At 51.9% G+C, this 13265-nt stretch overlaps 1 protein-coding gene across 1 annotated transcript in view; it reads left to right on the top strand.

The window, feature by feature from the left end:
• Positions 1 to 13265, top strand: part of GREB1 (growth regulating estrogen receptor binding 1) — an 84079-nt gene that overhangs the window by 31969 nt on the left and 38845 nt on the right. Inside the window, exons 9-16 of the mRNA XM_057741812.1 lie at positions 432 to 575; positions 3211 to 3396; positions 6948 to 7298; positions 8395 to 8523; positions 9226 to 9354; positions 10336 to 10533; positions 11235 to 11415; positions 12901 to 13096. Coding sequence (XP_057597795.1) covers positions 432 to 575; positions 3211 to 3396; positions 6948 to 7298; positions 8395 to 8523; positions 9226 to 9354; positions 10336 to 10533; positions 11235 to 11415; positions 12901 to 13096 — 1514 coding nt within the window. The remainder of the gene's footprint in view (positions 1 to 431; positions 576 to 3210; positions 3397 to 6947; positions 7299 to 8394; positions 8524 to 9225; positions 9355 to 10335; positions 10534 to 11234; positions 11416 to 12900; positions 13097 to 13265) is intronic.

The raw sequence follows: 13265 nt of genomic DNA, 5'->3' as shown, positions 1-13265 counted from the left end.
TGTGTGTGTGTGTGTGTGTGTGTGTGTGTGTGTACACGTGCTTTCGTGTGTATCGGTGAAAAAGTTTTAGGGAGGCAGACTTGGGTATAACAAAAGATTTTCTTTCTCAGGTATTAGATTTGCTTCACAAAGCCCGGGATCCCTGTACAGTATTGAGTTCCCTGTTCCTAGAGTAATTTTTTAAAAGCCTTGCCTGTCGCTTGGCAGGGATATTGAAGAGTAGGAGACTGGGTCTTTTGGTGGGGAAAGGGGACCCAGTGACTTTTAAGATGCTTTTGACCTCAGGAGTCTGTGATTCCCAGACTTGGATGCTCCTGGAAACAGGGAACTGGTCAAGTCGTAGCAGATGTGTCAGCTGGCCTGACATCAGGTCTGCCGGAGGTGGTTGCCTTGTCTGACGTGTCTTCCTGATGCCCTTGGTGTGTCCCTAGAGAGCGCAGGTGTGACCTGCATGCCCCAGGTTGGCTTGGTGGGACCGGCTTCAGTCACCTTTCCCGTTGTGGCCTCTGGAGAACCAGTGTCCGTTCCCGACAACTTGCTGAAAATATGCAAGGCCAAGCCAGTGATCTTTAAAGGCAAGTACAGCATTGCAACGAGTGGTTGAAGTCGGGGAGCCTAGAAACGCACGAGAAACAGGCAACATGACATGTCGTCCCAGTCTGACTCCACACCAGGGTGTCCTCCTGGGGAAACTCTAAAATCCTTTCCGTGGCAATGAGAGAACCCAGCAGACCAGTCACTGGAGCAGGCCCTGATCAGGCACCAGGAGTTTCAGAGCTTGTCACGGTTTCCACGAGCAGCCCCAGTGAGACGATCCTATTGCATGAAGACCATTTGCTTGTTCCTTTGTTCTGTCAGGCAGTCCCTCCCTCAGCCTCCTGTCACGGTACCAGGCCCAGTGCTGAGCACCGCGGCTGACAGATGGGTCATCAGGACCCTGGTCTGGCGGGTTGTCCTGTGGCCGCTAGTATTTTTGGACTATGAAATCTGACTTTGGGCAAAGATAGTAGCCATGGTCACCAGGCAGAAGCCTGAAACAAGACCAGATTTGACCTCTATTTTGTGGGCTCATGTAAGCTAGTGGGGGTCGATTTGTGGCTCAGCTAAGGAAATCCCTTCCCGATGAAGCGGGAGCCCTTGAAATGTAAGGATTCGGCAGAGCTTGTTTGATGATGGTGCTGGCCAGTAGTGTGTGTGGGCACGGAGCCACACACACACACACACACACACACACACACACACACACACACATTCTCAGGTCCTTCTTAAATAAGTGAACACTTTATTTTTAATTAAAAAAATTTTTATTTGCTATCATTATTGGCATAAACTTTAAAAAAATTTTTTATTGGAGTATAGCTGATTCACAACGTTGTGTTAGTCTCAGATGTACGGCAAAGTGAATCAGCTGTACATATACATATATCCACTCTTTTTTAGATTCTTTTCCCGTATAGGTCATTACAGAGTATTGAGTACAGTGAACACTGTATGTGGTATTGTGTTTGTAGGACTAGAGAGGGTGGTAGGAAAGTGGGAGAGGTATCTTACTGTTAATTAAGAAATTGGGGAGGGCGCTCCTTTATCCTAAAAAGAAAACAAAATGGACAGTGTATTCAGGAAGAAGGGTGCAGATCTGGGTTTTGAACCGGGCGTGAAGGCCGGGCCAGTAATCCCATCGGGCCCTATGGGGTAACTTCAGTGAAGGTCAGCATATGATACGTTACCTATGTTCTTTACACGGCCGTGGTGTGTCTGCTATGGGCCCTGAGAACACAGTGAAGAGAAAACAGAGCAAGGCGGGACTTGGTGGACGGGCAGGGCTGTACCTGCTCTCAGCCAGGAGCCTCAGAGAAGTCAGGGTGGGGGTCTGGAAGACCTGTGTCCAGCAGCTAATGGTCTCGGATTGAGACCACCTCTTTGTTCTCCGTGTTCAATGCCCTTCCATTCTGGCCGCACCCTCTTTGTGTCCTCCTGGCTCCTTTCCCCATAACCGTACAACCAAACCCCACTGTGCTTTCAGACCCACCCCAGTGCCGTCTCCGTGAAGCTGCCTCAGCTTCCCTCTTATCTGGGCCCTGTTGTAACTTCACTGGGCCTCTTTTATGACAAATATCACATCCTTCCTTTAATAGGAATCCTTTATGTTGCCTCTTTTAAACCATAATGTTCGTGAGCAATGCTACCCAAGTTGTGGTCCCTGGACCAGAAAAATCAGCGTCACCCGGGGCCTCAGTAGAGGTGTGAATTCCCAGGCCTGTCCCAGAATCAGAAGCAGAAGCTCTGTGGCAGGACCCGGCAATCTGTGTTTGAGGAAGCCTTTCAGGGGACCCTCATGCACCCTTAGCTCTGGAAATCAGTTTCCTTGAGGACGTGAACTGTGTCCCAGTCACCAGATTTTCCCCCGGAGCCGAACCTGATGCCAGCACACAGCAGGCATCACTACGTGTGTGTTTGGTGAATAAATGGAGACCTTCTGAGTACCAGATGCCACACACACTTCACCATATTTGATCATCTCAGCAATCGCACAAGGACTTGATTACCTTCAACCCACTTTACAGATGTGGAGCCTGAGGCTTAGGGAAGTTAAACTTCTTGCTGAGGGTAACAGTTAATAAACGGTGTAGAAGAGATTTGGACCTGGCCTAGGCTCTCCCGTCTCTGAGAGTTGCCATCAGAATTAATCTTGTCGCGTTTGCCAAAGCATTTGTCAAGTTCTGCCAGGATTTGGAATCTCTGGTCTGCACAGTGGTTTATTTTCCTAACCCAGCTTGTCAGAGAATCCTGGGCGGGGAATCCAACACGGGGAGTTGGGGAGGCTCGGGCTGGCACAAGCCTGGCGAAGATCTGGTAGGTGTTGCCTGCATGAAATTTCTAGAGCCAGAGCCAAAGGAGCAGCACAGGTGCTGGCTGTTCAGCTTTGGTCATTCCCTCTGGGCCTTGGCTTGCTCAGCTGTAAAATCGGGGATTGGACTAAATGAACAAGCAAACACCACAGTCCCTGACTCTTATCAGCAGGTGCACGCGTCAGCCAGGGCTGGGAGCTTAAGGTGTCCCCGGAAAGGAGCGCTTGAGTTACCCCAGGTGCAACCGGCCTGCATGTTTTTACTCCCCTGAATTCAGAGACCCCCCCCCCACGTGGGGCCACGCCTTGTGCCCGAGGCCAGTGGCCAAGCGGATGCTGTTTCCCCTCTTCCCCTCCCCCAGGCCACGGGAACTTCCCTTACCTCTGTGGGAACCTGAGTGATGTTGTCGTGAGCCCTCTGCTGTACACCTGCTACCAGAACTCCCAGTCCATCTCCAGAGCCTATGAACAGTACGGGGCCTCCACGATACAGCCCATCTCAGAGGAGATGCAGCTGCTGCTGACTGTCTACTATCTCGTCCAGCTGGGTGAGTCTCACTTCCATTTCGTGGGAACCATTGATGGGATAATCGCTAAAGGCAGGAAATGCACAAGGCTTGACCACTGACCCTCACTTGGAGCCCTCGTGAAGACCACCTCTGCTGTCAGGTCACTGCAGTGGTCACCACCCACTGGGGCTGGGAAGGCCTTAAAGTAGATCAAAAACTATAGTGAGAATTCAGAAGTGATTTCCCTGCCATTCTAGGTGCAGAGATACAGCAGGAATAAAACAAAGGCTGTGTGCCCTCAAGGAGACTGTATCCTGGAGGGAGGGAGAAACAGTAAACAAGTGGAAAATAAACAGAGGGAAGTGGGGTGTGTGATTGTGGGTTGATTCAGGTTGTCAGGAAAGCCCTCTGTGAAGAGATGGCATTTGAGTCGAGACCTGAGTGATGAGAAGGGGCCAGCCTTGTGATGATCTGAGGGAGGCAGGGGGAGGATGGGGGAGGGCTGAGGGGTGGGCAGGAGCATGGACCCCCCCAGGCCGGTGGGAGCCGGGGCGGCTGCAGAGTGATGGCGTGAGAGTGAGGGTGCTATCGGGGATGGGGCAGGACCTCGGGCTAAGCTCAAGGGTGTGCATTTTAGACACATTGAGAAACAACTTGCATCTGTCTGCTCAGGCTGCCCCAGCAAAATACCACAGGCTGTGCTCTTGCACTGCGGAAAGTGATCCTCTCACACTTCTGGAGGTTGGAAGTCCAAGATCAGGGTGGCAGCAAGGTTGGGTTCTGGTGAGGCCTCTCTTCCTGCCTTGCAGACGGCTGCCTCCTCACTGTGTCCTCATGTGGCCTTTCCCCCGTGCACGTGCGTGGGGACAGAGGGCGAGCTCTGGTGTTGGTTCCTCCTCTTATAGGCCCACCAGTCAGTCCTACTGGCTTAGGGCCCTGCCCTTATGACTTAATTACCTCTCTAAAGGCCCTGTTGCTACATACAGTCACATTGGGGTTAACACTTCCTCATATGAATGTGGGGGGACACGGTTCAGGCCATAGCACCACCGGAATGTTTTAGGCAGGACACAGAAATGATCTGACTTTCACTTCAAGAAGACCACAGGGGCTGCCATGTGTGGCTGGATGGCACAGTCTTCCCAGAGAAGGCAGGTGGTGGCTTGGCCACTGAGGGCCACAGGGAGAGATTCTGAAGGTCAGGACGGTGGGCTGTCTGTCTGAGGGAGGTGAGGGAAAGATGGGACTCGCATTTTGGCCTGAGCAACCAGGTGAGCCGTGGAGCTGAAGCGTGAGCACAAGTCCTGTGCCGGCAATTTCAAGTTCGAGCCACTGATGGGCAGCTGGCTGGATGGAGTCAAGGATTTGGGTGGGCAGGTCTTGAGCCCGAGGGAGAGGTTGCAGCTCTAGGTGTAAAGTTAGGAAGCGTGGGCTCAGTGATGATCTGTATTAAAGCTGTGAGCCTGGATGAGAGACTGGAGGGGTGATGGATGGCACGAAGTGCCGAGGTTTGAGCCCTGGGACACTCAGCATTCAGGCACCCGCAGGAGACGGAGCCGGAGCAGGCAGAGAGGGACCCTCCGGGGTGCTGTTTAGGACTGTCCAGAATCTGGGAAAATGTGGATGTGTCTCTCTTTCTCACTCTTACAATCCACATCCTATCCGTGAGTAAGCCCAGCTTCATCCTGAATCCAACCTCACCCACCTTCCACCTCACTGCCTCCCTCGCTCGGGGTACCACTCTTGCTCCCTATTGTCCGCATCTGTTAAACTGTGAATCCAGGCATATTTCTCCTCTGCGTGGGGCTCTCCAGTGGCTTCCCCTTGGATGCTCAACCCACACTCATTCTAGAGCCCGGGTGACCGCCCTTCAGCCCAGCTTCCTTCTGCTCCCTCTGCTCCCCTTGTGGTCCCTCCAGTCATCCCACGTGGGCATCTTACTGTTCCTCCCCTGAGAAATGATCTTGCCCAGGACATTTGCATGACTTCCTCCTGTCATCTGGGTTTCAGTTCACAAGTCACCTCCTTGGGGAGGCCTTATCACTATCGTGTGTGAGACAACATCCCCCTCCCCAGGTCCCTGTGGTGCTCTCTCCTATTCCCCTTTACCCGCTCAATTAGAGTGCTACCACTCCACCAGATTATACTCGGTGTGTATTAGTTTAAGTCCATCTCCCCCATTTAGGGTATAAGCTCCGTGAGATCACGAATGTGAATCTAGGTCACTGTGTACGTCCAATGGCATCTACAGCATAAAGCTGGTGCCCAGCCAGAATGTGCTGAAGGAACAGATAAATATTGAATCAGAGGCGGGTGAAACAAAGCATTTCAGGAGAAGGACTAGTCAATGGAGTTAGTGGCTGAATTGAGTGCAGACTGACTGTTGCCCATTGGGATGGGCCAAGTGGAAGCCATTCGCATCCTGGGTGGATGTAGGTATGAGGAGAGTGGGGACAAAAACCCAACTGGAATGGGTTAGAGAGGACAGAGGGGAGGAAACAGTGTGGCGAGTGTAGGCAGCTCTCCCAGGAGCTTTGCTGGGTGGAGGTGGTGCTGGTAGGGGTGTGGGCTCCAGGGAAAGATTTTTAAAGGTGGGAGATATAACAGCTTATCTAGTCCAGTTGCGGCACAGCCCTGCAAGGAGGTGGTGTGATCCCCATTTTTTCAGGTCAGAAAACTGTATCCTGAGACAGCTCAAGGCTGCACAGCTGGTGCTGGGTGGAGCTGGGTGGGAACACGTCTTCTAACCTGAAGTGTGGCGCTCTTCCCTGCAGCTCCCCCAAATATAGAATTGAGACATATAAACCAGAAAATACCTGTAGGGGAAAAAAAAAAAAACATTGAAGGTACTCAATCTCACTAGTCATCAAAGAGATACAAAATTAACACATTAAACAGTGATTTTTCTCAATTAAATTGATGACAACCCAAACGACGGTGTCTGTTGGTGCTAAGGGTGCAGTAGAGTCGCTGTTACCGTGTTCGTTAGTGTTGTGGTACGTTGACACGTTCAGACCACCTGGAGACCATCTGATAGATAGTAGCTGGCTCTGTAAGCCCAGTTTTGGGCTTTTAGGCCGTGGAATGTCCTATACATAAAGCTGTGTATTGCGCAAGTATTTGTAAAGGCGCTTGTTTGGAAGCAGTACAGGGGTCAACAATAGATCAGCCTTGCTAGGTCCGTGATGGTGCCTCCAAGTCATGGGATGTCACGCGCCCGTTCACAGTGCTGTGTATGGAGGCTGTAAACATCATGGAAGCATGGCTGTGGCCTGACGGTAAGGAAAGTAGACATGCCCTGAAGTCGTACGCCCGCAATCATTATAGTGATGTAAAACCTGCACGTGGCAAAAAAAAAAAAAAGATGGAGAAACACACTAAAATAGTAGTGGTCCTGCTAGAATGGTGAGATGAAGGCTGCTTTTGTAGCCTCCCTCAATTTCCCAGCTGCCTGGAATACCAGTTAGCACGAATCACTGAGAGGGTGTTATCTGGAAGTTCGTTTACACGCATTTCCCCAGCGCTGCCCCCCACCTTGTACTGGGGTAAAGCTGCAGGTGCTGAAGCCCCTCCCGCCTTGTCGTTGCCAGCAGCGGACCAGGTGCCCCTGATGGAGGACCTGGAGCAGATCTTCCTGCGCTCGTGGCGCGAGTCGCACCTGACCGAGATCCGGCAGTCCCAGCAGGCGCTGCCGCAGCCCTTCCCGCCGGCGCCCGGGGCCGTGGCGCCCGTCACCTCGGCGCAGCTGCCCTGGCTGGCCGGCCTGGCCGCCAGCTCCTGCAACGACAGCGTGCACATCATCGAGTGCACCTACTCGCTGGCCGAGGGCCTCTCCGAGATGTTCCGGCTGCTCATCGAGGGCAGGCTGGCCAAGACCCACTACGTGGTGATCATCTGCGCCTGCCGGAGCGCGGCCATCGACTCCTGCATCGCCGTCACCGGTGAGGCTGGCCCCGCCGCTGGCGGCTGGGAGAGCTGCCTGGCGGTCCCCACGAGCCCTCCTTTGCTGTTGCCCCTCTTGCCTCTCGTGGCCCGGGGTTTGCCGCCTCACTGGGTAGTAACTGCCGTTAGCGCTCAGCAGCCCCTGGTGTGCGCTGAATAGTGCGCTTGGGGAAAATTCCATTCCTCCTGGAATAGAAGGTGAGCAGTTCCCGTTTCTCTAGAGAGACTGGGGGCAGGTTTGGAGTCTGGATAGACGCAGGGAAGACCTGGGTCCCCCGTGCATCTGCTGATCTGTGGCTCCATAACACTGGCCCTCAGCTTCTTCAGCTACCTAATGGAGATTAAAAACAAAATGGCCTTATTGTGTTGTGTGGGTTAATGAGCCTGTTAGCTAATTAATAATAAAAACACTTATTGAAGCCCTGCTATGTGCAGCCACTGTTCCGAGGGCTTGGGATACAGGAGTGATGTCTCTGCTTTCCTGGAGTGTGCGTTCTGGTGGGGAGACAGATACCCAACAGCTCAGGTCATTCCTGGGGGAGGAGGAAAGGATGGGGGATTGCAGATGGGGGGCTGGCTTCATCTTGTTCCTGTGCAGTGTCCAGTTATCTCTTGGCAGTCCTTCATCCTAAACGCCTTCTGTGTGTTTAATAAATTCTTTACATTGATTTGAGTAGTATCTTCAGTAATAAACCTAGAGCCCCTACTGTGTCAGGCATTGGGCTGAACATTTGATAAACACCATCTTGTTTTATCCTCACAATTGTCCTGTGAAGTAGTTATACTGCTAGTTACACATTCCAGATGAGGAAACGGGGTTGGCCCAAGTTACACAGCTGGTTAAGTGAGGAGAGAGTCAGATTCCAAAGCCAATACTTGGGGTTTTCCCTCTTATTATCCCAGCTATTAAGCTGGGCCAGGGGTGTGTACCATTCATTTGGTTCACCAGCGGGAAGCCCTGCCCTTAGCCAGGCGTGGTGCCAGGTGTGGCAGATGGAAGGCGAAAGATGCAGGCACAGACCCCGCCACTGAGGAGCTCACATACTAATCCAAAGTGCAGGGAGGGCCCAGTTGAAGTTATTGTTTGTTTTCCAGGAAAATACCAAGCCCGGATTCTTTCTGAGAGCCTTCTCACCCCAGCCGAGTACCAGAAAGAAGTCAATTATGAGCTGGTTACGGGGAAAGTGGACTCTCTGGGAGCCTTTTTTAGCACCCTCTGTCCAGGTAGACTTGTAGTGAGAGAGGGGCAAGTTCATAAATTGATGAGAAAGACACAAAGGGGAGGTCATCGCGGAGCCCATCCCCGGTGACCTGCTGAGGCTGGCCTGGATATACAGGTGCCGGCGGCCCTTCCATTCTGTGGGGCCTCTGGCTGGCCATTCCCTGCTCTGGCTGTGGGTTCTCTAGGTGGGGGCTTTGTGGTTTCTGTCCTTTGGGGGCACACGAGGGCCTTGTGCCTGGTCCTCTCTACCTCTCCGGCTCTGTCCATCACCCTCCTGCCTCCCCCTCTGCGTTGCTTACAGCTTCTCATTGGAGAAGTGTATTCTCTATGCCTCATTCTGTGTGTTCTATGCCTTGAGTGCCCATCTTCCTTCTTTCCCTGGCTACTCACCCTTCAAGACTCACCCTGTTTCCTCCCAGAAACCTTTGCTGGCTCCTCCTTCTCCAGGATGAGCTCAGCCCCCACCTCCTGACCTTTGGCATCTTGCTCTTCCTTCTGTCCTGGTACCTACTGGGTCATAATGCAATTTTCTTTAGCACATCTGCCTTCCTGGGCTATGGGCTCCTTGACAGGATAGGCCACCCTATCTCTGGTGCCCCAGGCCCAGGACAGTGCCTGATACACAGGGGGTGGGTACCATAGATGCTTGCTGAGTTTCACTGAGATGCAAAACCCATTTCTGATGTTCTCTCTGTTTTGGGCAGAGGGCGACATTGATATTTTGCTGGACAAATATCATCAGGAAAATCAAGGCCATATTTCTTCCTCACTTACTGCCTCCTCTGTCACCAAATCAGCATCCTTGGATGTCGGTGGGGCACTGGCGTGCACAAGTGAGTGATACCAGGGCGCTGGTAGCCAAGCTCTGGGCTGGTGAGGTAGCGTCCAGGGGCCCCCAGGGGCTGCAAGGAGGCAAAGTTAGAGGCGCATCCAGTGGGCAGAGCATCTCCTTAGCATCAAAGTAGACCTAATATCTAATTTTAATTTTAGTCTTTAATGAGCACAGTCTCATTTTACCCTGAAATGTACAGTTTCCCTGAGATAGCACATTTCTCTGTGATGATATCCAGTTTATCGATGCATTGTTGAAATACTTTATTCATTCTAAGTTCCTAAAGGGCTGTGATGGTCTCCTCCTCTTCCAGAGAACCTGTAACCTCTGCCAAAGTCCAGTCTCAGCATCAGCTTCCCTGGGATGCCATCCGTGTCCCCTCCAGCCTCTGTGCTCCCCGAACACTGCTCATTCTTTTATTTTTAAATTAGAAAAGGGGTGTGGGGGCTTCCCTGGTGGCGCAGTGGTTAAGAATCTGCCTGTCAGTGCAGGGGACACGGGTTCAATCCCTGGGCCAGGAAGATCCCACATGCTGCAGAGCAACTGAGCCCATGTGCCTCAACTGTTGAGCCTGCGCTCTAGAGCCTGTGAGCCACAACTATTGAGCCTATGTGCCACAACTACGGAAGCTCACGTTCCTAGAGCCCATGCTCCGCAACAAGAGAACCTGCCACAATGAGAAGCCCGCACACCACAATAAAGAGTAGCCCCCACTTGCTGAAACTAGAGAAAGCCTGTGTGCAGCAACGAAGACCCAACACAGCCAATAAATAAATTTATTTATTTATTTAAAAAAAAAAATAAGAAAAGGGGTGTGAAGAAGTTCCCATAGCCCGGAGCAGGCGCTCAATGAATGTTGGTGTTTTCTCCTTCCCCCATCACTTTGTGTGCTAGGTGGGCCCCTGTTTGACTCCCTAGCAGAGGTCCAGGGCGGTAGCCATCTGCTCGTGGCACCTCACCTTGACAGGGGCTCTGGTTCCAGGTTACCAGCTGGAGCCTCAGTGCATCCGGCCCTTCCAGCTGGCCGTGGCCCAGAAGCTCCTGTCCCACGTGTGTTCAATTGCGGATTCCAGCACCCAAAATCTGGACTTAGGATCCTTTGAGAAGGTGGACTTTCTGATTTGTATCCCACCCTCGGAAGTGACCTACCAGCAGACCCTGTTCCACGTCTGGCATTCAGGTACAGGCCTTTTGGGGGCAAGTGTGATGTCTGCGTGGAGACGTTTTGATCTGCTTACATTCAAATTTGGATTCTAACGCTATCTTTGCTTCTAAACGGGGGCAATATTAACACCCCCACTTCATAGCTCGTGAAACTTGTGCCCAGAGGAAGCAACTTGTCCGTGATTTTATGTTAAAGGTAGAACGTGACTTGAATGTTCCCTCTGTGCTACTCAAGTCAGTGAACTATGTCCTGATACCTGGCTTCCACTTAATGTATTTGTCCTGTGCTCCCAAGGGGATTAAACACGAACCACTCAGAGAGTCAGTGTCTTCACTCGGAGGGTTCACTCTGAGTGCTCTAAGCTAAGGCCTGGTGGCATTCAGGCTGGAGATGATTTTGCTGGGGGAGGAGGGACCTTTCCCTTTTCTTCAGTCACCCATGCTGGGATCAGCTGCTTCATGAAGCCAGCTTTGGGTGCACACCACGCTGAGCAGCAGGCCCACCTCCAGGCCCCACTCCTGCAGGCAGTGACATGATGACCCCTGTCATCTGCACGGGAGTCAGCCTCCCTGACTCACATGTGCCTCCTGCATCCCTGTAGCCTCCGTGCCCAGCACAGAGCCTGGCACACAGAACATGCTCCTCGAGTGTCTGTTGGTGAGTGAAAAACTCATGACAGCGTTTGGAGTTACTGATGTCTTTTCACTGTGTTGCAGGGGTTTTGCTGGAGCTTGGCTTGGAGAAGGAGCACATGACCAAGCAGAGGGTCGAGCAGTATGTTTTGAAGCTAGATGCCGAGGCTCAGACAAAATTCAAGTCCTTTCTGCAAAACTCCTTTCAGAATCCACACACGCTGTTTGTCCTCATCCACGACCACGCCCACTGGGATCTAGTGAGGTTGGACTGGCTTTGGCACGCGGCAGGGCTGGCATTTCCCTTCTTTGAATGAATATGTATGGGTAATACTTGGAGCCGTTGGTATAAGGGTTAAAAAGATGAATGATGTTGGGGGCTTGGCATTTGTAGGCAGATGCCATGGGTGTATTTCAGATCTTAGGGCTGGAAGTTACCTGAGGGATCATCTCGTGCAGCATCTGAAAGGTACCATTATGGAAACTAGAGAAGGGAAGCATCTTCTTCAACGTCGCAGGCTGGGGTGGTGGACGGAGGGTATCAGTGCAGATCACAGGTGCAGGGAAGGGACCCAGGTGGGCGTAGCTCTCCCCGGGCCCCTTCCTGATGGAGCCTCGTGGGCTCTGGACACCACAGCTCGTGCCCTGCTCTGGGGAGATTTTACTTACTCAATTTAAATGAACGTAAATCTAGATGAATTTCAGGTGGTGTCAAGCTTGCAGTCTGGCAGGATTCTTGGGTGTTTACCAGGATTGGTCATCTCCACGAGACTGGCCTTGGGGGTGTGTGTTTAGACACTGCTGCTGACATGGAAGAGGCAGGAAGGAAGATCGTGGGTCAGATCTCGGTGGAAGGCTTTATTTAGCGCAGGTGCAGAAGTACAGGGCTGGCCAGAGCCTTAAAGTTCACCCATATAAAGGGTTTATAGTCTAGCGTCCATGGGGGAATTTGAACATTCTGAATTGCATAGAAAGCTATATTGTGAATATTCATTTGACGGATAGGTTTCTCACAGTGGCTACCTACCACCCAAACGTTGATGCCTGATTTTTTTCTATCCCTCTAGATTTACAAAAGAGAACACTGAGGCCAGTGCCCCACAGAGGAAGGCTGAGGCGTGCTGTCTCCTACGCCCTTGTCCAAAATACTTCCCATTCCTGGTCCTGTGCTTTTAAATTTAGTATAGAATTTCCTGTGGTATGTCCTCTTCGGATCATTTCAAGATCAGTAGGACTTTAGAGAAAAGAATTTAAGGAGGCAGGTGTACAATCAGATGGGGCCAAGGGAGAAAAGGCGACTCACTGACAACTCCTGGGAGAGCATCCCTGTGCTAGAGAAGCAGGTGGATTGTGCATCTCGCAGGAGATCCTCTGTAAACGCTGCTCCCCCAGCCAAGCTTTTAATAAGTATCAGGGGAGTCCCCGGCAGGCACCTAAAGTGCAGTCTTTTTTTTTCTTTTCTTTTTTGGCTGTGCCGTGAGGCTTACAGGACCTTAGTTCTCTGACCAGGGATTGAACCCGCCCTCGGCAGTGAAAGCGAGGAGTCCTAACCACTGGACTGCCAGGGAATCCCCAGTGTGGTCATTTTTTAAAATTTCACTTTCCAGGTCATGCACAGAGCCCTAAGCTTCAATTTTGCCAGGTTGGGGATGCTCGTTATCAAGTGATCCAACCTCTTGATCCTGGTCAAATGACAGGACGGTGCTCCCTGTTCCATGTATCATTTCTTCTCCTCCTTCTCCTCCCTCAGTAGCGCTGTTCATAACCTCTACTCCCAAAGTGACCCGTCCGTGGGGTTGGTGGACAGATTGCTCAACTGCAAGGAGGTGAAGGAGGCCCCCAACATCGTGATGCTCCACGTGACCTCCTTCCCGTACGCTCTGCAGACGCAGCACACCCTCATCAGCCCCTACAACGAGATCCACTGGCCAGCCTCCTACAGTAACGTGAGTGCCCTGGGCTGCTGGGCTCGCTGTAGCAATGACCTTATGTCGGGAGAGATTCTGTTCAGTAAAGATTTGACCGGTGAGGCTAGTTGAGCTCAGTGGGTTCCAGCTCCCTTGGATCTTTGATTCCACCCAGAGTTAGATTTAAATCCTTCTTGGTCTCGAGAAA

Source organism: Hippopotamus amphibius, chromosome 7 (genome assembly GCF_030028045.1).
Source record: "Hippopotamus amphibius kiboko isolate mHipAmp2 chromosome 7, mHipAmp2.hap2, whole genome shotgun sequence".
NCBI classification, from domain to species: Eukaryota; Metazoa; Chordata; class Mammalia; order Artiodactyla; family Hippopotamidae; genus Hippopotamus; species Hippopotamus amphibius.
The sequence above is the reverse complement of the archived record's forward strand: the minus strand, read 5'-3'. Positions and strand labels throughout refer to the sequence as shown.